The following is a 27363-nucleotide window of genomic DNA, read 5'->3' on the forward strand; positions in this document are numbered from 1 at the left end:
CAATATCTTAAACAGTAGTTATTTGTTTTCCTCTCTACAAAAAAAAAAAACTGAAATTGGAAATACTTTCTGTAATTAAGTCTTTCCCATTTAGCAAACTTGGCCTTTCTGCCCCTCTCCCACTATGTTTTTAATAAGAACAGAAGCCCAAAGGCTTCCTCCTTATTTGTCCAAAAGCATCATCATTGAAGTAAGCAGAAACAGACAATCTTGGAAGGAATGTTTGTTAACTAGACATTTCTTCAGAGCCAGCTTAGGAGAACCCAAAGCAATATAAAATAGGCCTTGAATAAATGTCTCACAAAAAGAGTTGCTCCCAATTTCCCTCAATACTTTTTCTCTTCAAGAGCAAGAAGAACAAGTTTACTGCAGAAACTTGGGACTAGAATGATGGGGTCTTAGTGTTTTCCTGACTCTTTATTACCAGATTATGAGAACCATGTCTCCTGATCAGCTTGAGCTATATGAAAGACATAAATGAGTGCATTTAAGTAGAAAAATTGACATAAAAAGTGCAATTGTCAGTAGTAACTGTGTTCAGCTTAGTGATTAAGTACAATCACTAGAGATTGTGGATTTCTTTCTTTTCTCATAACAACCTAAAAATAAATCACCACAAATAATAGTTTTTAAAAGACAGGAACTGTATCTAAATCATAGCTCTGTATGCATCCTGGTGCTGAGTAGCAGATTGTAACACAGTAGGTGCTTAACAAATGATTAAATGAAAAAAGAATATTAACCCTCTACCCACCTCTAGTTGAAGACGTGTTATATACTCCTTAACTTCTTGTCACATTTGGATATCTTAGTGATTTTTATAATGGAATGTGCCCACTTATTTTTACTCCAAATTTTACTTTAGCTCTATAATTTTTGCAGAAATTAAAGTTGTTCTTTTAGAATTAAATAAAATTTAAAATATGTCAAAAGATGTTAGATGGCAAGGAGTCAGTTTATTGTATTTGGTTGTATAGCATTCCGCCCAGTTGTCTCATATATGTGACTGCTCAATAATATATGGTGACTATGACTCTGTCTTGAACACTTTAGTAAGGAAACTGAAGGTCCAATCGCCCCATGTCACTTCAACTCAATAAATGATCGTTAACTATCAGGTTAAATAAATTTTTCTTAATTTTCTCTTCTGCAAAATGATGGTACTGACATTCTGTCTTGCAAAATTGTAAAAGATCGATGTTTGATAAGTATTTAAATACACATGACAACTCTATAACTATTTGCTGAGAGCCTCCTATCTTTTAACATTGCCTTAGGCACTATAGTGAGTTAATAACAACAATTCACGTTTATATGAGAATTTATAAACTTTAAAGTGAGTTTTAACTTATGCCTGTTTCTTCACCTCTAGATGAAGTTTAGAGATGAAGAAACAGGAATGAGAAGTTAAAAATCTTGCCAAGGGTTATACAGCAATGACAAAGCAAGGGCCTAAATCTATGTCTTCTGACTACAAGTTGAGTACTTTACTACATCATTGTATGGTTTGGTTATAAAGTAATGAGACTAGTTTTCAAATAAATATATAAGAACTTATACATTTTTTCAAAGTAATTATCTTAGAAGGCAATATATTGGAGCAGCTAGGTGGCACAGTGGATAGAGCACCAGCCCTGGAGTCAGGAGTACCTGAGTTCAAGTCCAGCCTCAGACACTTAACACTTACTAGCTGTGTGACCCTGGGCAAGTCACTTAACCCCAATTGCCTCACTAAAAAAAAAAAAAAAAAGAAGGCAATATATTTATTATGATCATACTGTTGTTTCTATAAACATTTTGTATTAGAATTGTTTTCAAAATCGCCTTGTAACCTACACAAGAAAATCATAATTACTTCATTAAACAAAGTTCAATAATAAGAAAGCTTTAAAAAAAAATACAGTTTGATCAGGTTTTGGGGTTTTTTTGGTGCCATGGACAATTTAAGCAACATATTGTCAATATAAATAGAAGAATTCATTTTACACACACACAATGTAAAGTTCCCTTTTGCAAAAGTAAATCTAAACTTACATTCTAAATACCTTACCATTTACAGCTTTTTCAATTAACTCTTCACAAGCATCAAAATCACCCTTCAACACCAGTTTGTCATGCAGATCAGTTAACATGGGATGTTCCAGAGCAATCTTGGTTTTTTTCTGTAGTGATTCAAATGCTTCAGTGTAGTTGTGTTGACGGAAGTGCTTTAAACAAAGGCGAATGGCTTCCTGTTCACGGTACTACTAGAACACAAGAGAAAGTAAAAGGAGGAGAGATTTGCTTTGTTGCAACAGCTAATGATCTAAAATACTAATATAAAAGTCAGGAAATCTACTAGGAAGTACTAATTTTATGCCAAAAGCCAATAGCTTTTTTGTCCAAGCACCTGACAATCATGATGATGGAAAATAATACTTAAGTAACATAAGTAATCATTTCTATAACTATTTGAAATTATTTATACAAGTATGTCATTGAACATTTATAAAACTGCACACTTTGGAAGAAAAAAATGGGTCCTTTTCACTAAAAGAAAAGCAAATAAATGTAGGGAGTACATAAGAATAAGTATAAACATGGGACATTTAGGACCTTACTTCATACTCTGAAGGTGAAGTAGGTCATGATGCTTAGTGCACTTTGCTGCTTAAGAAATATTACATAAAAGTTCTCACATTTCAGTGAAACAATGGTTATTATTGGACATTTATATTTCCAACCTCCACACATATAGAATACTAGATTGCAAACCAGGTAATCTAAGTATCAACTATGTGACCTAATCAGTTTCTTCATCCCTTACTGTCCACATCCACAAAAGGATAGTATGATAAAACTTCAATTTACCCACCTCCTCAACAAGGGATATCAAGTAATGGATTTTTCCAGCCCCAATTCCCTTTAGAATATACCATTACAAAGAGGAGAATGACAAAGCCAGAAACACAACTTCTATACTTTCTAACACTACCATATTATACAATAAGATTTAATCGTAAGAAGGATTACATTAAAAGCATCACAAGATGCTTTGAAGAACAAACTTTCAATTGCCATCCTATACTTAGTAAAGGAAGAATATCACTTAAATGTTTGAAAAATATTTGCCCAACAAGAATCAAAATAAAATAAAACAAACAGGTCACAAGACTCTGCCATTAGACCTTTTCTCATTCTATACTTTCTCCATTTTCTCTCCCATCTACTCCTATGACTTCAACTATTATTTCTATGAAAATCCAATTAACTAAATTTACAAAACATTTTTAAATGTTTACTGTATATACTTAAGACACTGCACCTGCCCTCATAGAGAGTGCAGTCTAGTAAGTAGATTATTGTTTGTCCTTTCATGGTCCTCCTGGAGAATGGACAAACAACAAGTCTAGTAAGGAAATAAGATACAAGAACAAGATCCAAATTCATCAGAGAGGAGTAAACCACAAGCTATGAAGTCCAGAGAAGGATGTTACTGAAAAGATGAATTCTACAACACTCAGTTTCCTAACAGTCCAATTCTCACAGCCACACAGTGCTACTGGAACAACTATCCCTTTGACTCTGTGGACCTTTATCAATAAGGTGATGTATCTGCTTTTTTAGTATGCTGTACAGAATTGCTAAAACTTTCCTTCTAAGAAGAAAGCATCTTTTAACTTCATGATTACAATGACCATCTAGATTGATCTTTGAATCTAAGAATATAAAGTCTGATACTACTTCTATTTCTTCTCCCTTTACTGACCAGGAAGTGATGGAGCATATCTGAGACTGTTGATATTTCTCCCCACAACCTTAATTCTGGCTTTTGATTCATCCAGCCTGGCATTTTGCATTATGTACTCTGCATATAAGTTAAATAAAGTGACGATATCTAGTTTTGCTGCATTCCTTTCCCAATTTTAAACCAATCAATTGTTCCATGTTCAGTTCTAAATGTTGCTGCTTGTCCCATATACAAGTTCCTCAGGAAACAAGTAAGATGAACTGGTACTCATCTCTCTGAGGAATTACCACATTTTGTTGTGTCAAAGGCTTTAGTGCAGTCAATGAAGCAGAGGTAGATGCTTTTCTGGAACTTCCTTGTTTCTGCATAATCCAGTGAATGTTAGCAATTTGGTCTCTAGTTCCTCTGTCTCTTTGAAAACTAGCCTGCTCTTTTAGTAACTCAGTTCACATATTGCTGATGCCTAGATTGCAGAATCTAAGCATAACTTTGCTGGAGTGTGAAATGAGTGCAATTGACTGGTAATTTGAACATTCTTTGGCATTGCCCTTATTTAGGACTGAGATGTTAGACTGATCTTTTCCAATCCAGTGGCCACCGTTGTGTTTTCCAAATTTGCTGGCATATTGAGTGCAGCACTTTAACAGCATCATCTTTTAGGGTTTTAAATAGCTCAGCTGGAATTCCATTACCTCCATCAGCCTTATTGTCAGCAATGTTTACTAAGGCCCACTTGACTTCATTCTCCAGGATGTCTGGCTCTAGGTCAATAACCACACCAGTGATGTTAAGCTCTTTCTTACATAATTCGTTTGTGTATTCTTGCCACCTCTTCTTAATCTCTTCTGTTTGTTAAGTGTCTTCCAATTTTTGTTTTTTAACATGTCAATTTTTGCAGGAAACTTTCCCTTGATATCTCTCATTTTCTCTTGTCTTTTCCATTCTATTGTTTTCTTCTATTTATTTGCATTGCTCATTTAAGAATATCTTATCTCCTCCTTCTCTTTGTTGTTATTGTTTTCTTTTTTTTACTTTTAATGCAATTGACAGAAAATTATTCCAATCTTTTTTTTTTAATTTATTTTTTTTGTGAGGCAATTGGGGTTAAGTGACTTGCCCAGGGTCACACAGCTAGTAAGTGTTAAGTGTCTGAGGCCGGATTTGAACTCAGGTTCTCCTGACTCCAGGGCTGGTGCTCTATCCACTGCGCCATCTAGGTGCCCCTATTCCAATCTTTTTGACTTAGGGAAATACAATATTCTCCTTAGTCAGAATTAAAATAGCCTACAAAACCAAAGAGTAAAAGTAAGGAAAATAATAATTTTTTTTTTGTGGGGCAATGGGGGTTAAGTGACTTGCCCAGGGTCACACAGCTATTAAGTGTCAAGTATCTGAGGCCAGATTTAAACTCAGGTACTCCTGACTCCAGGCTCAGTGCTCTATCCACTGCACCACCTAGCTGCCCCCAGACAGGCATTTTTTCCCTGCTTTTCTTTTTCTTTGGGATTTTTTGTTGTTGCCTCCTATAAAGTATTGTGAACCTCTGTCCATAATTCTTCAGTCACTCTATCCACCAAAGCTAATCTCTCAAATTTATTCATCACCTCCACTTCATAAAGGAAGTTATTTAGGTCATACTTCTATGGTCCCATGGTTTTCCCTACTTGCTTCAATTTGTGTGAATTTTGCTATAAAAATTTCATGATCTGAGTCACATTCGGCTACAGGTCTTGTTTTACCTGACCGTATAGGGCTTTTCTACTTCTGGCTGAAAAGTATATTATCAATCTGATTTCTATTTTTGATCATCTGATGATGTCCATGTGTAGAGTTGCCTTTTGAACTGTTGAAAAAGAGTGTTTTCTATGACTAGTGAGTTATCTCGACAAAACTCTGCCCTGTTTCATTTTGTATTCCAAGGCCAAGCTTACCTATTATTCCTATTATCTTCTGATGTTCTGCTCTAGCATTCTAATCCCCTACTGATGAATGAGTTATTTTGGGAGGTGTTATTTCTGGATGTTATTGAGCATCATAGAACTGATCAGCTTTAGCCTCTTCAACATCAGTGGTGAAGCACAGACTTGTAGTGTGATGCTGAACAGTTTGCCTGGGACTCAAAGTGACATCATTTAGTCATTTTTGAAATTATACCTGGTACTGCTTTTCTCACCCTTTTATTGAGGACAAGAGGTACTTCATTTTTTCTAAGGGATTCTTGGCCACAGTAAGTAGTATATGTGGTGATCACCTGAACTGAATTCATCAATGGCTGTCCATTTAAGTTCACTGACACCAAGGGGTTGATGTTTAATCTTTCCTTCTCCTACGTGACAACACCTGACTTACCTTGGTTCATAGATCTTACATTCCAGGCACCTATGCAATACTGATCCTTACAGCCCTGGCCTTTGCTTTTGTCACCAAACACACCTGCAGCTGAGCTACCTTCCAGCTTGGCCTAGCTGCTTTATTAGTACTGGAGCTACTTGTACATGTCTTCCATTCTTTCCCAAGAGCTTCCTGGACACCTTCTGAGCCGAGGGGCTCATCTTTCAAAGTCATCTCTTCTATCATTCTAGTACTGTCCATGAGGGTTTTTTGGCAAAGATACTAGAGTAGTTTGCCATTTCCTTCTCAAGTGCATCACCTTTTGTCAGAACTCTCCACTATGGCCTGTCTATCTTGGGTAACCATACATGGCATAACTGGAAGTTTTGTTCACCTATGCAAACCTCTCCACCACAACAAGGCAGTGATCAGGGCGGGTTTGAATACTAGACCACAGGAATATGAACAATACTTGGGAAGTAATAGATACTAATGGTTTCTAAGAAGAAGAAAGTCATATATGTATTACACACATGACTGAGAATACTGGTTTGACCAAAGTATGAAGAATGAGCAGAGAAAATTAAATGTTTTAGTAAAAAGTCTAGGTCAGTTGTCTCCAAAATGAAGATCTGGCCTGACCTGAAAGGGTATGTGATCAACCAATTGGAAGCAGTAGTCAATTATGGGGCTTCTTTCCAATGCAATTACATCTATGATTACTCTCCAACACTTCCCTCTTCTACCTAATCCCTCTACTATATTAGCTCTCAGCCTCTCCACTTCTGAGATTTTGGGGCTCCATGAGTTACTTATAAACTGCTACCCAAGCACCCGCAACAATAGTTTTGCAGATGCTACTGGGAAAATTATAAACCAATCCCAATATATCCAGTCCCTACTCTGAGATTCCACCCTTCAGACAGTGACAAATGACTAAAAGCTAACCTTATGCAGATTCATTTTGGATGGAGAAGAATTAATTGCAAAGAAAGAATAGAAATGGATGGCTTATGATCTGTAGTACATTTTATCTTTCCACCCCAAGACCCACCCAACTTCCAAATTTCCTTATTACTTTCTTTTTCTTTTTTTCCCCCCTCATTACTTTCAAGGGCAAAGGATTATCTTTTTCTTATTTGTATTCCCAGTAACTGGTACACATAGTAGGAGCTTAAGAAATGTTTGCTGACTAGTGATTCTACTCTGTACCATACTGCTTCTCAAGAACAACTTATACATTTGATATTAAATATATTCTTCTAGAATCAATATGTATTTTATCTCCTGTTAGAGCTAGATGGTTTGGCAATGATAATAGTTGTCTTCTGGGTGAAGCTTCAGGGTCAAATGTATATAATTCTCTCGACATTAATATAATTCTCAATAAATATTTCTTTACTGACCAATAACTTAGAGGGCTTTATAAATGCAATAAAAGGGTTTTAAATTAAGTCCTACCTTGCTATACCAGTTGAGACAGGGTTGCACAACATCGGGATCATCAATGCCATTAAGTTCAACATACCAGATGCTAAAGTTAAAGCTGGGTCCCCAGGACAAGAGTGGAACTTAAGAGGAAGGAAAAGAGAAGGAAACATTTTACAATGTGTACGTTCAAAAAAAAAAAAAGTGTTCATTCCAAATAGAATACTACCAAATCACACACCAAAAAAAGGGCAATAATATGGGAAATCCAAGAGTAACCTCCGATCTAGAGAAAACCTCCTCCAATGATATAGATTAGAAAGTAGATCACATTCAACCTATGATACAGTAGATTAATCCTAGGGAGCTGCCTAGGACATACAAAGGTACATGTTTTGTCTAACTGATATGGCTGACAGAGCTAATAAGTGTTTGAGCAGGGATCTGAGTCCAGATCTACCAGACTTACTGAACCCAGAACACGCTTCACTCTAGCACTCTATTACATAGGCCTTACACAAAGATACTAACTATTAAATTCAAGGAAAGATACATTTAACCAGGTGTTCTAGTTTTCTTTTGCATTAGAATTATAAAATGAACATTGTATGAAAGCTCAAGTAAAATGATCACACCATTATCAACATGACAAGCAAAGCTGCCTTATAACAAAGGTAGCTAGTCTTAATAAATGACCAAATACATGAGCCTTGTTCAATAGCACAAATGGCTAATTTCTGTTAAACATCAATTAAAGTTACAAGAATAAATACATATTAACTTCAAATATTTATCCTATTTCATCACTTGTGCTTACAGGAGACTTAGGAATAGGCTATGAAAAACCACTAAGTGACTATGTTTTGGGTATTAAACTACATTTTCCTGCAGAACATTAAAGATGATTGTAAGCCTTTTTAAGTTTGCTTCACAAAAATCTACTCAATCTAGAATGTACCTCAATTACAGAAACAGAGGGAAGAATGATATCAGAGAGAATCCTGAACTTGAAATCAGGACACATGGGTTCTTTCTCACATCTGTGCCTTCATCTCTCATTGCAAGTTAACATGAAGACAGTATAGGCCTTCATTAACATCCACTTAAACCAGTAAAATATGATTCAGGTCGATTTTCCCACAGATCTACTCTTATCTAATCCAAACCTCACACTGCCGCCAAATTAACCTTGCTTACATGGATGTCTTGTCATATTATCTCTCTGCCCAAAAACCTTCCCTGGCACCCTAAAGCCTACCAAACTCCCTTCTCAACATCAAATCACCAAAATTAACTTGCCTTCCAATCAAATCAACAAACAAATAAGCTTTATTAAATAGGTACTACTGTGCTAGATGCTGAAAATGAAAAGATGAAAATGAAACAGTTCCTAACCTCATGGAGTTTTTATTACATTACATCAGAAAAAACAACATGTACCTATAGAATATATACAAAATAAACATAGCAAATAAGGAAGAAAAGTATCAGCAGTGAGGTGGATGGAACCAAAAAAAGTTTCAGGTTGAGGATGCCTTTTCAACTGAGTTTTGAAGGAAATAACAATTTTTAAGAGGCAGAAGTGAAAAAAAGAATGAAGTCTACGCACAAGGTACAGTCAGTGCAAACATACAGAGATGCAAGATGGAAAAAGCAGGAAGGACAGGTTAGCTGGATCACAGAATACATTAAAAGGTCTATATAATAATGTGGAAAAAGTAGGTTGGAGACAGGTTGTGAAGAGATTTAAATGACAAACAGAAGGGTTTCTATTTGATACTATTTACAATAAAGAAAAACTAAAGTCTGGGGAAATTTGATCAGATCTGTGCTTTAGGAAAATCACTTTTGCATTTATATAGAGAAGTAACTAGAGAGGGAAGATACCTGAGACAAGAAGACCAATTAGGAGGCAAACACAATAGGGTACGGCATGATAAAAGTCTGAACTAGAGTGGTAACCACAGGAGTGGGGAGGAAAGGGATGAGATGTGAGAGACACTGTGGTGGCAGAACAGATATGATAGAGCAACTGGCTGAATATGCTGGGTTAGCAAAAGTGACGACTCACGGATACTTTAATATGCTTCAATGAATTTGAGTCTAGGACCACACACTCATTAGCTCTGTATTCTTGAGGAGTCACTTGTTCTATGTCTCCACATCTGTGAAATGGTAATAAACAAGATGGTACAGTCAAAAGAGTCAGGAAAACTGGGTTTGAATCTTTATCTTTCCTACTTACTACTAGATGACTGCAAGTAAATCACATAACCTCTCTTGACATCAGTTGTTGTTTTTTGATTTTTGAAATCATTATGTTGAGTTGCTTGATCTTTAAGGTTCTATTAACTCCAAATCCTACAAACCTTTGGATTCTTAAGATAGTTCTGGGTCCTCTCTTCAGTCAGCTCCTATAGGTTTGCCTATCATCACTATCCAAGTGTTGCCAGAAAAAGATACCCAGTTCTTCTTAATCCCAGTCTTTCAATCACCAACTGCCGACTGGACAATTTGAACAGAATGCTGTTGTTCAGTCTTTTCAGTCATGTCCAACTCCTCATGATCCCATTTGGGGTTTTCTTGGCAAAGATAAGTGAGTGGTTTGCCATTTCCTTCACCAGTTCATATTCCAGATGAGAAAACTGAGATAAACAGGGTTAAGTGACTTGCCCAAGGTCACACAGCTGGTGTTTGAGGTCAGGTTTGAACTCTGTTCTTCCTGATTCCAGGTGCTCAATCCACTGTGCCACAATGTCCCATAGAATTTCAAGTTTACCATGTCTAAAATATAACTCATTATCTTTCCCTAAAGTCCTCTTTCTCCCTAATTTCTATTGGAGATATGACCATCTTGCCAAGGTTCACAACCCGGTAGTAGTTAGCTTTTATTCTTCACTCTCACTTTCCTCCTCTTTAGCCAATCAATTGCTAAGATCTGTTCATTCTCCATTGTATCTCTTAAATCTCTTCTCTCACACCACAACTACCCTAATTCAGGCCCTCATCACCTCTCACCTGTACTATTGCAAAACCCTCTGAACTGGGCTCCTATATCCAGCCTTTTTTCACCAGTTCACTATCCAGTTATCAAAACTTATATTCCTTAGGCCCAAAGGGCTATAAAACTGTGCATACCCTTTGATCCAGCAATATCACTGCCACGTTTATATCCCAAAGACATTCCCAAAAAGATAAAAAGGCCTATTTGTACAAAAATATTTATAGCAGCTCTTTTTGTAGTGGCTAAGAATTGAAAATCAAATAAATGCCCATCAATTGGGGAATGGCTAAATAAGCTGTGGTTTATGATGGCGAAAGAATATTATTGTGCCATAAGAAATGACAAGCAGGATGATTTCAGAGAGGTCTGGAAAGACTTATATAAACTGATGTACAGTGAAGTGAGCAGAACCAGGAGAACGCTGTGCACAATGACAGCAATACTTTTTGATGGAGAACTGTGAATGATTTAACTATTCTCAGCAATACAACAATCTAAGACAGTCCAAAAGGACTAATGATAGAGCATACTATCCACCTCCAAAAAAAGAACTGGTATTGAATACAGATTAGCATGCTATTTTTCACTCTTTCATTTTTTCTTTTATTCAAGTTTTCTTATACAAAATGACTAATATGATAATGTTTTGCATAAATGCACATATATAACCTATATCTGCTTACCATCTTGGGGAGTGAGCAAGGGGAGGGAGGGAAAAAGAGGGACAGAATTTGGAACTCAAAACTTTAAATAAAAATGTTTATTATTTTTTTAAAAAAACAACCTTATATTCCTAAGCAATGGTCTGACCATATCAAAGCATTCTGCTCAAAAAGCAACAGTGGTATTCTACTGCCCTGTTCAGGCCTCTATTTAAACCTACCTTGTGTTTCCCTTTGTCCACTCTATATTCCAGATACTGTGGTAAAAATTATTTCTGGTAAAGATTAATGTAGGGGGCAGCTAGGTGGTGCAGTGGATAAAGCACCAGTCCTAGATTCAGGAGGACCTGAGTTCAAATCCAGCCTCAGACACTTGACACTAGCTGTGTGACCCTGGGCAAGTCACTTAACCCTCACTGCCTTGCAAAAACAAAACAAAACAAAAAACAAAATGAACTGAAATAGGTTCGTAGGATTGTCGAAAGTTTTAGCTGAATCATTTGGGAGGGGCCACACCTGGCCCACCCTGAGATTGCACATGCTACTGAGCAGCTTTTGAAGGACCTCCCCTTTTGGGGGAGGAAAAACTGAACTCGACTGAAGGGAGGGTACTTCGGGTAGGAGGGGCGTGTTCAAAGGTTCGAGCTCTTTCACCCTGGCAAGCAGTCTGGTGGTGGTCCTGGACCTGGCAAAGGCACGTGTTTACTGACCGGGGTTTGATGAGTTTTAATTAAGGAAAATCCTAAATTCCTTTGAACTAGCTTAATTGGGAACACTATGGGATTGCATAAACTAAGCTTAGAGTTAAGACTACCTATCTATATTTCTACTTCCTTATTTCCTTAATTGGTTTCACCTTTGTGGTTTAATTAATTCCCAAGTAATAAAACCTGATCCTTTATGAACTAAAGCTCAGAGGCTCCTTTTCTTATTGGCCTGGGAGGAATATATAAAAAGGAAAGTTCAAAGGGGAGATTAAACCTAAGAGTCCCTCATATTTCTGGGACCCCAATATTAAGGTGAGTCACCCTAATAACGCTCCGTATATCAAATTTGGCCTTCACAATACCCAATATTCTATTTTCCATTTCTTTCTTTGTGGCAGTGGTGCCCCACAAAGCCTATTCCAATCTGTCCAAATGCTGGTGTCTTCCCTCCTGCCACCTAACAGAAATTACTTTGTATTACACCTTGTAAATAACTCTGCCCTCAAAGAACTTATGTTCTTGGAAGGAATGTGTACATAGGTAAGTAATTTTTAAATATCCTAAAAATTGGATATCCAAGGGCAAGGACCAATTTATGTGTGTCTTTGTATCCCCAGTGTCAGGCACATAAATGTAGCTTGTGGAAGGAATTGATAGCACAGAGTTGGAGGTAACATGCCATATAAAACTGAGTTGTCTTATTATTGTCAATAATTTAATTACTATAACTGTCAATTTCAACTATGCTAAAACATAATTTAATCGTTTACCCAATCATACATGTATAACCCATATCTGATTGTTTTCTACCTCAGGGACAGCGGAGGGGTAGGGAGGGAAAGAGGGATTAAAATTGGAACCCAAAACTATAAATAAAAAACGGTGATTGCAAAAAAAAAATCCATAATTTAAACTTAAAAAAAAAATCCTGAGTTCTAAAACAGGTTATGGACATGTATGGGTATGGCATGAATATGATCCCTCTGACAGGGAAGAAAAAGTGATGGTAAAAAAGAATGGGTCAGTTCTCTGAAGTTCACTGCTACCTCAAGTAGGAAGCATGAAAGATGGAAAAGGTAGGTAGAAAGTGGAAGAAATATGAAACCAATCAGGCATATATATGTACATCACATTTAAAAATATACTGTTTATTATTTGGAGTCTGCTTGTGATGAACTTGAAAGATCAATTATGTATTTGGTCTCATTTCATAAACAAAGGGTGAAACAAATGAAAAACCCCAAGAGACAGAACTTCTGAGTAATGATCATTTTATTAATTAGGCTACCCAGAAATCAATAAGGTCAGTGGTTTCTCTTGGTAACCAAAGATACCCAATGGCAACCCTGAAAGCCTTAAATAACCCTTCTGAAAGGGTTATTGACAAGTGAAAATCAACTCTGATTGATGGGCATTTAATGAGGAGATGGACTCAAAGTTTTCAGCCCCTCCTGCTAAGAATGTGGCTTGATGATGAGACTCAGCAGCCTCCAGCAATCTGGACAGGAGAATCTATCAGTACCCAGAGCACTCTGGTTGGCTTTCTTCTTCTTGAGCTGGATCACTCTAAACTCTAATGGAGGGATAAAAGGACAGGGTCTCCTTTCCCCAGGGAAAGGACTCCCTCAGAGTGGATTCTGTTTATACTCTAAGCATGTTAGGTCTCCTAGTGGGGTGGGTCCACCCAAGACTGACTAGTATATTCTTTGAGGGCTGGGAGTAATCTAATTAATCAGTCATGTCCTTCAAAAACTGACTTCTCTGGGCCTTAATGAGGAAACAGGAGAAAAGCCTAGATTGCATATTAATAATTAGTTATTAATATAACAACAATAATTTCTCTCACAGGGTTTTATTTCAATGAAAAAAGTGAAAACATCACATATTTTCTAATGTTCTTTTAAAAATATGACTTTTAACATTTTAATATTTTAAATTTAAATTTTTTAAAATATATTTTAATATTTTTCACCTCTTTCCTGGGGTGAAAAGTTAGAATTCCTTTCCTTCTTTGCAGACTTATTCAAGGAAGTAGAATATGTTGTCAGCACAGTTGATGCACTGTTAGGATTTTCCTGAACTCCCTTCTTAGTCCTCTTTCTTTTTAAAAATAATATTAGAAAAGTTATTCTATCATCTAGGATTATCTCATGAGGCAAACTGAAACTGCATTAGAAACATAAAATTAGTCCATTACTTTCTAAATATCTATATTCAATTGAATACATATGTAGGCTACTTATTTCCTTTACCTTGAGAAGTAATCCAGGTTCTATGATTTCAATTTTTTCACTGAACATTCTGCCTTGTTTTTCCTACAATTCATACTCCAAAGAATATGCTCTTTCTTTTCCCTACTTCCCATTTAACTTCAAATTAAGTAATTCTAAAAGCCACAGGTTTCTATCAGAAATAATTTTGGGGGGCAGGGAAATTGGGGTTAAGTGACTTGCCCAGGGTCACACAGCTAGTAAGTGTCAAGTGTCTGAGACCAAATTTTAACTCAGGTCCTCCTGAATCCAGGGCTGGTGCTCTATCCACTGAGTCACCTAGCTGCCCCAGAAATAAATTATAAAGTTAATTTCCTCTGCCCAGTTTCAAGATTATTTAAGGAGGGAAAAAAAGGGGGAGGGGGGTGCTGTTGAAGGATAGCCAAAGCCCAAGATAATCTACTGTATCAACAAAGATACCAAAACCTCACCAACCCAAAGGACAACATCCTCCAAGGAAGACTCTTAGTAGCACAATGCTAATCCATAGTCCAAATAACCTCTGCACTGAGACAGATTCTGTCTTTGATACCAGCACGGCAACATAAATTATTTCAATCTGACATGCAAGACTTTCACTTTACCCTTAAAACAACTTGAATTGACAAAATAAAGTCAAGTCAGTGAGAGAAAAAATACATAAGAGAAAAAAAGTTGATCTGTTTTTCCAGTTTACCTGACAGCCCAAACTAGCCTTCTCTGATAAATCACAGGCAAATCCATCTCTGGTCTCCATGACTTGCAACTGGCCACGCTCTCTATCTGGATGCATGGCCTTTTCATCTCTACCTCACAGAATCTCTAATTTCAAGCCACAGTTCAATTATCTCCTACTCAAAGAATTTCCTGATCTCCTTCCCTACTTTGTCTTTATTTTGTATATAACTAAAAATGTACATATTGTCTCTGCCAATAGAATGTATGCTTCGTGAGAGTAAGGGTTGTCATATTTTTTTGTATTTTTATCTTTGGCACCAAGTACACTACCTGGCCTACTGCAAGCAGTTTTGACTCAAATTCCAGTCTGCACAGACAGTCCTTTGGCAGTCTACTCAACTGCTAGTGCCTTCTCCCCAGGAATTAATTACCTACTGTGTATGTGTATGTATCTTCTATGTAACCAGTTATATACATGTTGTTTCCCCAATTAGAATGTGAGTTCCTTGAGAGAACAGGCTATTTTTATCTTTCTGTGTATCCCTTCAAATAGTGTCTGATACACAATAAGCACTTAATAAATGCTTGCTTGCTAATATATACTAAATTTAACACAGTACAACAGGTTTGCTTGTCTATTTCCTCTTCTGAACTTCCTTTTATTCACTTCTGTGTATTTTTAATGAATTTCTCTTTCTTCTTTTTGAATCACTATCAATATCTAGACACAGCCATGTCTGAAAAAACCTGTTTCATTTGACATGGTACAGTTTTTTCAATTGTGTGTATTTAGGACATACGAATTTAGAGTCCTTTGAGTAATATTAACACTTTTTGAGAAACCATATAATTAAGCAGAAAAACAGCCTAAGTTCATTAGGTTTTCTTTCTTTTCCTTCCTTCTTTCCTTCCTTCCTTCCCTGTGGGCCTAAAGACAGGTATATTTGTCACCGCTACATTTTAACTACTGCTTTTGAGAGAAATTCTGAATATATAATTGTGTTGTTTGTGAAGATTCAGAAGTCTTTTCCAGGGCCACAAGCAGTATTTCAAAATTCTCTAAAGAAGGGAAATTTTAAATTGAATTCATTAAAAGTTAATCCAGAAGAGCAATTTGGAATTATGCCCAAAGGGCTATAAAGCTGTGCATACCCTCTGACCCAGCAATACCACTTTTGGGTCTTTTTCCCAAAGAGATCATGGAAAGGGGTGAGGGACCCACTTGTACAAAAATATTTATAGCTGCTCTTTATGTGGTGGCAAGGAATTGGAAGTTATGGGGATGCCCATCAATTGGGGAATGGCTGGACAAGTTGTGGTATATGAATGTAATGGAATACTATTGTGCTTTAAGAAACGATGAGCAGGAGGAGTTTAGAAAAACCTGGAGGGTCTTACGTGGGCTGATGATGAGTGAGATGAGCAGAACCAGAAGAACACTGTACACAGTATCATCAACATTGTGTTGATCTACTGTGATGGACTATATTCTTCTCACCAGTGCAATGATACAGAAGAGTTCCAGGGAACTCATGATAGAAGAGGATCTCCAAATCCAGGGGGGGGAAAAAAAGAACTGTGGAGTATAGATGCTGAATGAGACATACTATTATTTCTTTTGTTTTTGGTGCCGTTGTTTTTCTATTTTGAGGTTTTTCGTCATTGCTCTGATTTTTCTCTTATAACATGACTAATGCAGAAATAGGTTTAATGTTATTGTGTGTGTGTGTGTGTGTGTGTGTATAAAATAAAACCTATATCAGATTACCTGCTGTCTAGGGGAAGGGAAAGGGAGGGAGGGAGAAAAATCTGAAATTGGAAAGCTTGTATAAACAAAAGTTGAGAACTATCTTTACATGTAACGGGAAAAAAATTAAATACTTTATTAAAAAAAAAAGTTAGTCCAGGGGCAGCTAGGTGGCACAGTGGATAGAGCACCAGCCCTGGATTCAGGAGGACCTGAGTTCAAATTCGCCCTCAGACACTTGATACTTACTAGGTGTATAACCCTGGACAAGACATTTAACCCTCATTGCCCCGCCAAAAGAGAGAGAGAGAGAGAGAGAGAATCCAACAAATATTTATTGAGTCCTCAATAGGCTCATATTACTATACTATATTTGAGGAATAAAACATACAAGCTATATCTCTGCCCTCAGGGAGCTTAAAACTTAGCTAGGGAGACACAATCAACATGCACAAGAACAAGGAGAGAGGACAGTACATGGATCAAGTACCATACTAGTGACAAAGAGATCCAAAATAGGTAATCTCTGGTCTTCAAAAAAGATCACATTTTAAATATTTCCAAATTTTAAAACTGAATTTAAAAAACAGCAACAACAAAGTGACCAAAAGACAAAATTAGTCGAAGTTAAACAGATATTCTTCGATTAGACTTAACAAACATTTATTAAGAGCCTACACTGTGCTAGGAACTGGGAATAAAAAGAAAAAAAAATAATCCCTACTCTCTGTAGGGGCCAAACTTATTATGGGGAGAGTTAATTGGGTGGCTCGCCGTAATATTGGGGTTCAGAAAATAATGAGAGACCTCTAGGTCCAAAGTTTCCTCCCTTCCAAACTGCCTTTTTTGTTACTTCTCCCAGGCTAATAAGAAAGGAGATTAACAGCCTCTTTTCCACAAACAAACCAGGTTTTATTAATGGAAATAAAATTTACAACAAAGGTAAAGTTAATAAAGTCAGAGACAAGGGAATAAGGGAAGAGAAAACAAATAAGCTCCCTGGCTTTATGAAAGACTGACTCAAACCCCAAACTTGCTTCCTTCTCAGTTAGCTCAGAGAGCTGGCCTCAATTCCACTTACCACCTGGGGTCTGTAGTTTCAATGGGAGTCAGCTGTACAGTATGCTCCTCCACTCACCAGAAGGAAAAAGAGCTTCTCTGAGCTAGTGTTCCCTTTTTCTACTTTTTCTCTCCCTCCCCCAAAAGGGAGGTCCTTCAAGTTGCTTGGCCGAGAGTAGTCCCCCCTGCTGATGTCAGTAGTACAAGTCACTCAGGGCCCACCAGGTGTAGCCTCCAATCATTCCCAGGTAGGTACTTAGTCAGTTTCTCATTCTCACCCAATTCAAACAATATTAAATCAATCAGGTGGGGCCCCTGGGCATCTGCCAAATTCCGTTATTTCATCACATCTCAGAAAGCTTATCTCCTTGTGAGGGAGAGATACATCCACGCAAAAGTAAATAACAAATACCATATAAACAAAAGTAAATAAGGCTTCAATAGAAAAGTAGGAAGTGGCACTTGAACTGAGCCTTTTGGGAAGCTAAAGGTTTGAAAAGGGAGAGGTAAGACATTCAGGGGTTGAGAGATTGCAGCCCACAGCATTTGGCTGACAGTGGGTTACAGCCCAGAGGGAGAGAAATTCTAAGAGCCCTTTCTATTGTATTTAAAGCAAAAAAGATTAAAGACTGGTCTCAGAATTCCAAGAGGGGATCTCCCCATTTCTGGATTATACCTCATTTCCCTTAGAGTCCACAGTTATTCCTATCTACTCCGCAAATCCTTTCAATTATCCTCCATCCTTTCCCCCTAGGGTTTAGAAAAGAGTTTATTCTGTTCTAGACTGTAAATGTTTCAGGGCAGCTAGTGGCACAGTGGGTAAAGCACCAGCCCTAGATTCAGGAGGACCTAAGTTCAAATCCAGCTTCAGATATGTCACACTTACTAGCTGTGTGAGCCTGGACAAGTCACTTAACCCTCAGTGCCCTACAAAACAAAACAAAACAACAGACTGTAGATGTTTCTCTGCTGGGTTCCAAGAGCAAGAGGGCCAGTCTGAGGTACGGACTATGGCAGATCCAATTATGTGGAACTTCCTTACCAAGCTCCTATGCAAGTACAAAGTGGACTGCCAAGACCTGGGGGGGGAGGGGGACGGGGAGGAGGGGGGGGAGGGGGGGAGGGGGGGCGGGGGGGAGGGGGGGGGGGGGGGGGGGGGGGGAGGGGGGAGGGGGGGAGGGGGGGGAGGAGGGGGGAGGGGGGGAGGGGGAGGAGGGGGGGGGGGAGGGGACGGCGACGGCTACCTGCCAGGGGGTGCCACAGCTGCAAAGATAAAGGGGGAAGGTGGTGTCTGTGCAGGAGACAAATGGGACAAGATTACAGGAAGACGTCACTTGACCCTGGGGGAGTGGTGATGGGGCTATGAGGAAGGAAGCACAAATAGCCCTTTCTTATTATCTGTGTTTCAGGGACTTCCACATAGATGAATAGGTACAAGGGGGAGAGATGATCTTCTTAATTCCCCATGTAGTTAGTTTTCATCTCCCCTTGCTCTCTCCCACCAACTACTTTGTATTTATCTTTTATTTGCTGATCTGTATACAAGCTGCATATAGTAGAATATAAGCTCCTTAAGGGCAATTGTAATCTCCATCTTTGTAACTCTAAACTAAGCATCCTCCAACCAACCACGGGAAGGGCAGGGACACTACACTTACCTACCTACACATACACACACACACACACACACACACACACACACACACACACACACACACACACACACACACACACACACACACACACACACACACCCCTGACTGTGAAAAGGAACAGAGCACTCAGGGAACAGCCAATTCAGCTGGAACACAGAATGGTTGGAGCAAGGGAAGAATGTGAAATCAACTTGGGAAGACAGTCTGAAGTCAGATTTTAAAGGATAAATGCAGGCATTTGTACTTTATGCTAGAAACAACAGGGAATCTGCTGGAGTTTACTGGGCAGCAGGATCAGATCTGGGCTTTAAGAGCATCAATCTGGTAGATGGGGGTCTAAGTTAGGGCAGCTCTGCTGGGACTGTACAAAAGGGGACAAATGTGAGAGATGTTCTATAGAAATAGAATGAACAAGACTTATCAAAGATTTGGGAAGCAAGATAAGAGTCAATAATTAAGGATGATTCTTAGGTTATGAACTTGGACTCCTGGAAGAATGGTGATACCACACTGACTGAAATGGAGAAGTCTTGAGAAGTAGGAGTGGTTTGAGAGGAAAGATGATGTGTTCTAGAACAGATATAGGCATTATACAACAAAGTAATGCAGGTCAATACATCAACTATCTCTAATTTAATTACAAGTGACCACATTCTGCTCCTCATTTCTCCAAATTTGTCTTCTGAATACATTTTACTGACAGAATTTTGATGAGTTCACTGCATTTGCTTATTTCTGAATTTACTGACAGATTCTCTTTTAAGTATTTCGTTAGCAACTATTATGCCCAGTACCCAGCTGGATGCTTTGGATGTTCATGGTACAGTTGATGTGCTCATGGTTAATACAGCAATCTAGCAGAACAGCTTACATTTCTACAACATTTTAAGATTTACAAAGTACTTTCCATAAAACAGGGAAGTAGGGAAGGGGGAGTGCAAGATTATCACCCACATTTATACACATGGCAATGGAAGCCTACAGAGGCTCAGTAATCTGTCCATGATCATGGTGCCAAGAAGAGGAAGGAGGCCAGTAAAAAATGGGAAATGAGCTCAGGTTTCTTGACCACAAGGTAGTTGGCATTCTTTCCCACTCTCATGGTGCCTGCCTGAAAAAGCAAGAATCACAAACCTGGAACAGTGACAAGACAATCTGAGGCAAAGTACAATTAAGTATATGCAAATGTGATCTATAAATGCCTATGGTCGGTCATTCAGCTAATAGGTGGCAGAGCCAGAATTTTAATCCAGGTCTTCTGACTCAAAATTCAGTGCTTTTGCCACAATATAAAAGTTGTTTAAAAGTCTGCCAAACTATCCTCAAGTTTTGATGAATAAAACAATAACTACTCACAAAACAGATGACTTAAAAACTAACACTTATTAGACCTCTTTTGTATATAGCCCCAGTCAAATTATCATGGATTATATCACCTGTGCCAATAATGTTACCTTTTGGAGAACAAAGAAAGGTTTAAGAAAAATTTGTCTTGTTCCTCTTGTATTGATCCATTCATAGGATAAAAAAAGGGACTATTAGAGGTCATCAATTTTCTATAAAATACATTTATAGAAACCTATATAGAGACATTCTATCTTCTCATAAAAATTTTTTGTATAATCTAAAAATATATCCCTTCTTATAACAAAATGGAACCAAAAGCTGATTTTATCAACATATAACCACCACAAATTTGAGTGCATAAAACCTGACTAAATGAATTCATTTCCTAAACCTAAACGCAAGATTCATGCACTACTAATGAAAAATAAATTCTCAATCTAAATAGTCCCAGTGTCATAATTTTATAGGCATTGGTGATTTAAGGTTCTCTCTTTGGAACTAATATATATTTAAAATAAAAAGGATAGTAAAATTTGAATAGAGAAAATGTTTTGGGTAGAGCAAAGAGGACCACAAGCCTTGAAATGTTCCCTATTCATTTCACCTCTTTCTTTTCAATATAAGTTCTTCAAAATACTTATTTTTCTATCTACTCTATGAAAGGTCCCCAAACTTTGTTGCAGAAAGGTTACCATTTCGTTTTTCAAAGCCTCAAATTTGCTGATATTGGTGCTAAAGATTAGGTCCCTTAGGCAGGAGCACCTGCTTATAGCTTTTCTCTCCAAGGTCAACCAGACCAAACAGGAGTCATAAATTAGTGACTTCTGCCCTAGAGCACTGAGAAGCAATGATAAAGTAATAGGGAATTATTAAATCCTTGATGAAATGAAAAACTGAGATAAGGGATGCAGGGTTGGTGATTAATACGGTACACCCATGCAAGGAGAAATTTGGGCAAACAAATTTACAATTTACCAAAAGGCATTCAAAATGGAACAAGCCAATATTACCAAATGCAAAATAAGCAAAGCCCAAAAGATGGCTTTCATTTAGCATAGACTCAGATCTTGTAACTAAAAGGGACTTCAAGAGATCATCTACAACTATTGCCAGCCACTTAATATATTATTCTGTTTTATGATAACATAAGTTTCCCCGCACTGGCAGCTTTGTATGATTCTGCTGAAATAAAGGGAAGAGTATTGGACTTGTGGTCATAAAAACTGGATCCAAATTCAAGAGCTACTGTGCTACCACAGACAATTCACTTAACTTTTGTTCACCTCAATTTCCTAAGCTGTAAAACAGGAATAATAATTCTTATACTGGCTGTCTCAACAGAGATGCTGAGAGGAAAGTGTTGTGGAAAACCTTAAGTGTTATATACAAGTGTGCTCTTATCATGATATCCTCAGTATGTTTTTAAGGTACCAAGAAGTTTTTCCCTAACCCTCAGAAAACATGAGGTCCCTTCTCCCTCTGTGCAGTAAGGTGGTATATAAACTTATTTTAATATGGAAAGCATTAATATAATAATATAACTTACATAAGAATAAGTCACTACTAAAAAAATCATCACTACATTCCAAAGTTAAATGTGAATGATTTGAGACATTATATTCCACTAAATCCCCTCCAGCAGAGCTGCTTATATTTAGAAACTGTTTCTTTGGGACAGGTTTGTTTTAAGCTGGACTAGTCAAAAAAATTATACAGTAGTTTGAGAAAGAAAAGCATTTGAGCAATTTTTTTCTATGTTCTCAGATATATTTTAACTATTGATTCCAAAAATATAAACTACCACTAAGGCTCAATAAATTGCCATTTTGCTGCAACAGCAAGCTGATAGACTTTAAACAATAAAGGATACAAAATACCTAATCAAAATGATTAAAGAAACTAAAGACAGAGTATACAGCAAAAGTACTAACCTAAAACCAAAATGTCCTTTGTGGCTCACATGCTTTCAGTTTTAGATCATTAGAGGGTTAAAAAAAAAACTTCAAAAAACAACACTACCACCCCACCTCACCCCTTCACATTACAAAGTGATTATTTCACAAAGGTAGGAAAGCAAAGTGGACCAATACAGAATTCACCTAGAAAGTTAGAGGCATAACATTCATATGCATCAAAAGGATTATCCTGTAGTCATTCTGGTTGTCTTACTGGTTCCTGGTCCCTTACCATTCTTTTAAACATTGTACCTGGACAACATGTTGTTATGCGCACAAGATGTTAAATCAATAAAATACCCTCTAGCTAATCGATCTAAAACAGAAAAATGACTCTTCTTGAAATTTTTCAATAACAGAAACTAATTAAATGCCTTTGACAATCTATGCTTTGTTTTAATCATCCTTCTCAAAATGAAGTGAGATGAAGCATCTGGAAAGACTAAAATAATGAATAACACAAAATATACTTAATATAAAAGCAAATATATTAATTCAAAGAAATCTTACATCACAAAAAGGATACAACAGAAAACAAATAAAGTTGTGTAAAATATATGGCTATGGCACAAGAAGCACTGCAAAAATCCAAGAAAACTAGCTGAACATTTAAACTTAAGACTAGAAATATAATCTAAGAGTTGAGCAAACTTAGTTGTTCAAAAGCATTGCTCCTTCACTAAATTAGAGTAACTACCTATAAATAAGTGAGAAGTGAGAAATAGGGTCAGGAGAAAATCCAGCAGAAAAGAAATTATAATGAAGAAACATTAATACAAATATATTAACATTTCAATACTGTTCATAGATTGTAATTCTCTAGTAGAAATGTTATTTTTCTGTCCTTAGGTTTTTGAATCTGCTATTCTTAGTCAACAAGTTTATCAGCATTATGTAGGAAAACATCTTAGGGAAATACATCTGGGGGAAAAACAGTTTCAGAAGGCACTGTAAATATTCCAAAAGCTGTTGTCAAACACATCCTAAGGAGATTAGGTTTAGTTCCACAGATTCACTGAACTTTTGAGCTGGACAAGGCCTCAGAAGCCATCCAGTCCAATTCCCACCTGAAACACAAACTCTCTCCAACAATCAAGATAATCAGAGTCCAGCTTCTGATGGGACACACACTGCTGTAATAGGGAGCTCCTTATCTGGAAACTCGTTCCATTTTGGACAGTTACAATTGTTAGGAAAATCTTTCTGATACTGAGTTAAAATATGGCTCTTGGTAACTTCTACTAATTATAACATCAAATTATATTAATAAATAATACAATGAATAAATACCACTTAGTCTAACAATAAGTCCCCTTCACATAAATAGCATCTTTTACATCCCAATCCTGTGAGGTCAGTGATGCAACTATTACTCCCATGTTACAGGTCAGATTGGTTAAATGACTTGCCCATGGTCATAAAATCAGTAAGCAGCTGACCCAGGATGTGAACTGAGATCTTCTGACTCTGAGTCCATTGCTCCTTTCACTATACCACACTGCCTCTCCATTAGAATAATAACTAGGGTTGCAAATGAAAAACACTGTCCCAGAAGAAAGTTTTTTCTAATTAATATATGGGTCTAAGCTAATGACAGAAGAAAAAATTAAAACAAAGGGGGAATTGTTGTGAGTGCTGTTTAACGCCATACCCCATATACGTGGTCTTGAGAAATCTCTCATATATTCTTTTCTTTAAAAAAAATGTCTTTTCACTCACTGAAAAAGTAAAATTCTTTAGAAGGAAAGAATAGTGACTATATTAAAAAATCCTGGACAGATATAAACTACTGCCCCCTGCACAACAATCAATGACTTTTTGTTTGGGGGGAATCTGATTAATCATCACCTCATTTTAACAACACAAAACTTTTAGAGATTTATAACAACAGTACTCAACTTTCCTGCCAATCTCAAATTAGTGGAAAATATTCTTAAAATGTACCTAAATTTAAGGCAGCAAGTGTCAATATTTCTGTACCAAAAAGAGCTGGCTAAACAATTTTATGGCCCTTCAGGCAGTCACTCGCATTTTATATCCATCCAGATGATATTAAATTTTTGGTAGAAGTCTTCAGTTTTGCAGCCCAGGATCAGCACGCACCACTGAATCACTACAATTCAAGTGATCTTATAAGCAACTTTCAAATGAGGAAGCTATATAAAGAAACGTTCTACTTGAATAAAACAAATTTGTCAGCTTCAATATGGGAAATATTATAAAGAGAATTTTTTTTTTATCCCAGAATGCTAAAAAATTACCTATTTTAATGAATCGACATGGAAACATCTGTTCATCGATTTTATGCTTCAAGGTGAATGTTTCTTTGTTATAATCATTCTTTAAGCCACTGTGAGAAAAAATAAATAAGGTTACCAAATCTGACTTCATTGCTCAACACAACAAAGGAAAAAATATTATGATGATAGATTTACTTTATTAATGTTTAATAAATACTAGAGGCAGTGTGGAACTAGTTGTGAAAGCATGGGACCATAACTCAAGAATCCCAATTCCATACCCAGCTTTGTTACTGACCCAGTACAACAATGGGCAAATTACTTAACATCTCTATGCTTCCTTTTCTCCCATTTATAATATGGATGAAATCTATGTGAACCACTCAGCAAATGTATGATGAGCTTTTAAAAGATTTTTGAAATTCTCAGATTTCTCTGATGCATTATCATAATGTCTAATCAGGCTGTGACTATGCCAAAATCCAATTTAGTATCATATGAAACAAAGCAACTGCAGTTGACGAAGGGATAAATTATATAAAGGCTTAAAATGCCATCAGTTTATTGTGAGCTTAATAATGTAAATGTAACACTCAAATATGTGTACCTAGGGTTCAACTGCCTTTATGTATGCAACCTGATTTCTTGAAAAGCATATACCATAAGCTTTGAAAAATATGACACACGGGAAAATACTATTGGTTGGGAAACATATCCCATTTATCTATTCTATAACAGAGCTCAATATTAGGTATTTCACAAAAATTAAATGATTGAAGCCCAATTATTAATTCACTGCTTCTTTCCCAGTTTGATTCATTTTCAGAGAAGATCTATTACCACTTGGTTGTAGTCATTCTAATAAAACCCATTCTTTCTTCCTAAGTCCAAATAATTACTTATACAACTGATTTGTTATTTTAACATAACTGAAGTTAAAATAGTTAACAATGGGGATATGACACAGATTTCTACTTCTATCTTATATGGAACATTTTATTTACATTAAATATGAGATTAGTGTCAGGGCTCAGGGGTGCTCTTTAATTTCCACAATCACTTATGCAAATTCAAATGGTTATTAATTGTGATTAATTCATCAGGGTCTTAGAAGAGCATGAAGAACAAAAAAGAAATACAAATCCATCTACCTTAATTCTTGTTCCTTTCTGTTAGCCGATATTCATGGGACTTCCCTCATACTAACATCAGATTGGAAATAGTTGATCTTACTCTGTAATTTTCAAGTCTGGGACAATGCTCAGTGTATCATATCATTACTATGATAAAGGCTGCTTTACTTAGTAATGACTACTCAAAATTAAGAGAACTACTAAAATTATTAACTTTTTCCTTTTATAATAGAAAGGGGTAAAGCAAAGGCAAAAAAGAAAAGAAATAATTAATTCTCTGGCTACGGTAAATATATCATCTAAACTTATTTTAAAGAAGATTAATTTTAAGATGCTAAGTAACATTCTATATCAATGAGAAGAACAATCCCATTACACAGAAATTCAACCATGAGTAATCATAGCTATTAAAAAAATGTGTTAGGTTAACTGCATTGTTTATAAATAGTCAGCTATTTCTTTCCCCACATTACAACTCACCTGGATAATAGCTCTGTCATATTTTCTTCATTCATCCCACCAAAGACTTTAAACTTCTTTAAATTACAGACATGAGTCTTCTCATATTTTCCAAATGTGATACTCTGGACTATAGCAGGTCTTTCAAGCTTGAGAATCAGGTACTAAATATAAGAAACAAAAAAATTAAATTTAAGGGTTCAAAATCAATTATTATAAAACAAAAGTGTATCTGTATATCTTGAAGTTGTATAAGTATGTCAAAACTATTGAAGAAGCTTTCAGAATACCACTGTTTTCAAGAATTAGGGAGGGATTTTTTAAAAGACAAATAAAGAACTGTGCTATGATTTTGTTCTATTTTTGTTATTTTAAGAGGGAAAAGGAGAGAGAAGAAAAAGGAATACAAAAGAAGAGAAAAATTTTAAAGAGGGAATAACACTACTTTCAATAGTCAGAATTGAAAAGAAAAAGAACATATAAACATCTAGGGAGAAAGGGAGCCAAGGGACTTAGGAATCTCATTCTAATGTGAGCAGGGCACAAAGAAAACTAAACATACACACACATGCACACAGCCTGTCTACTTATGCACGAACACACACACAAACACACACACCACACAATTTGTAGAAACACATTAGAGTCAAACTATCCAAAAGTTTTCATTATGCACCTATTATATGGAAGATACTATGCTAGGTGCTAGAGATGCAACTACAAATTATGAAAAGAAGTTATTAAAATTATTAAATTATTGACAAGAAGTTTATATTCTAGTGGGAGAGAAACTGTTGCTACTGCTGTTACTAACAGCTAGTATTTATGTAATGCTTTATGGTTTGCAAAGTGCTTTACAATATTATTCTTTCATTTAATTTTCACAACAACCCTGTAAGATAGGTGCTTTTCAATTATAAAACATGAATCTAAAAGAATGAAAATGAAACATGCTACTCACCTCCTGCAAAAGAGGTAT

General features: G+C 36.6%; 1 protein-coding gene across 8 annotated transcripts in view; it reads right to left on the reverse strand.

Moving 5' to 3' along the window:
- Window positions 1-27363, reverse strand: part of MKLN1 (muskelin 1) — a 387994-nt gene that overhangs the window by 126918 nt on the left and 233713 nt on the right. For 6 of the 8 annotated variants that reach the window (XM_043966412.1, XM_043966411.1, XM_043966413.1 and 3 more), the window contains 4 exons: window positions 26406-26548; window positions 24814-24902; window positions 7523-7632; window positions 2051-2243 (listed from right to left, as the gene is read on the reverse strand). In XM_043966412.1, the coding sequence (XP_043822347.1) occupies window positions 2051-2243; window positions 7523-7632; window positions 24814-24902; window positions 26406-26440 (427 nt within the window). In that variant the 5' untranslated portion in view covers window positions 26441-26548. Of the gene's footprint in view, window positions 1-2050; window positions 2247-7522; window positions 7633-24813; window positions 24903-26405; window positions 26549-27363 lie in introns of those variants that run through there. The other 2 variants (XM_043966415.1, XM_043966416.1) reach the window with 2 other exon arrangements.

The sequence above is a fragment of the Dromiciops gliroides genome, chromosome 5 (genome assembly GCF_019393635.1).
Source record: "Dromiciops gliroides isolate mDroGli1 chromosome 5, mDroGli1.pri, whole genome shotgun sequence".
NCBI lineage: Eukaryota > Metazoa > Chordata > Mammalia > Microbiotheria > Microbiotheriidae > Dromiciops > Dromiciops gliroides.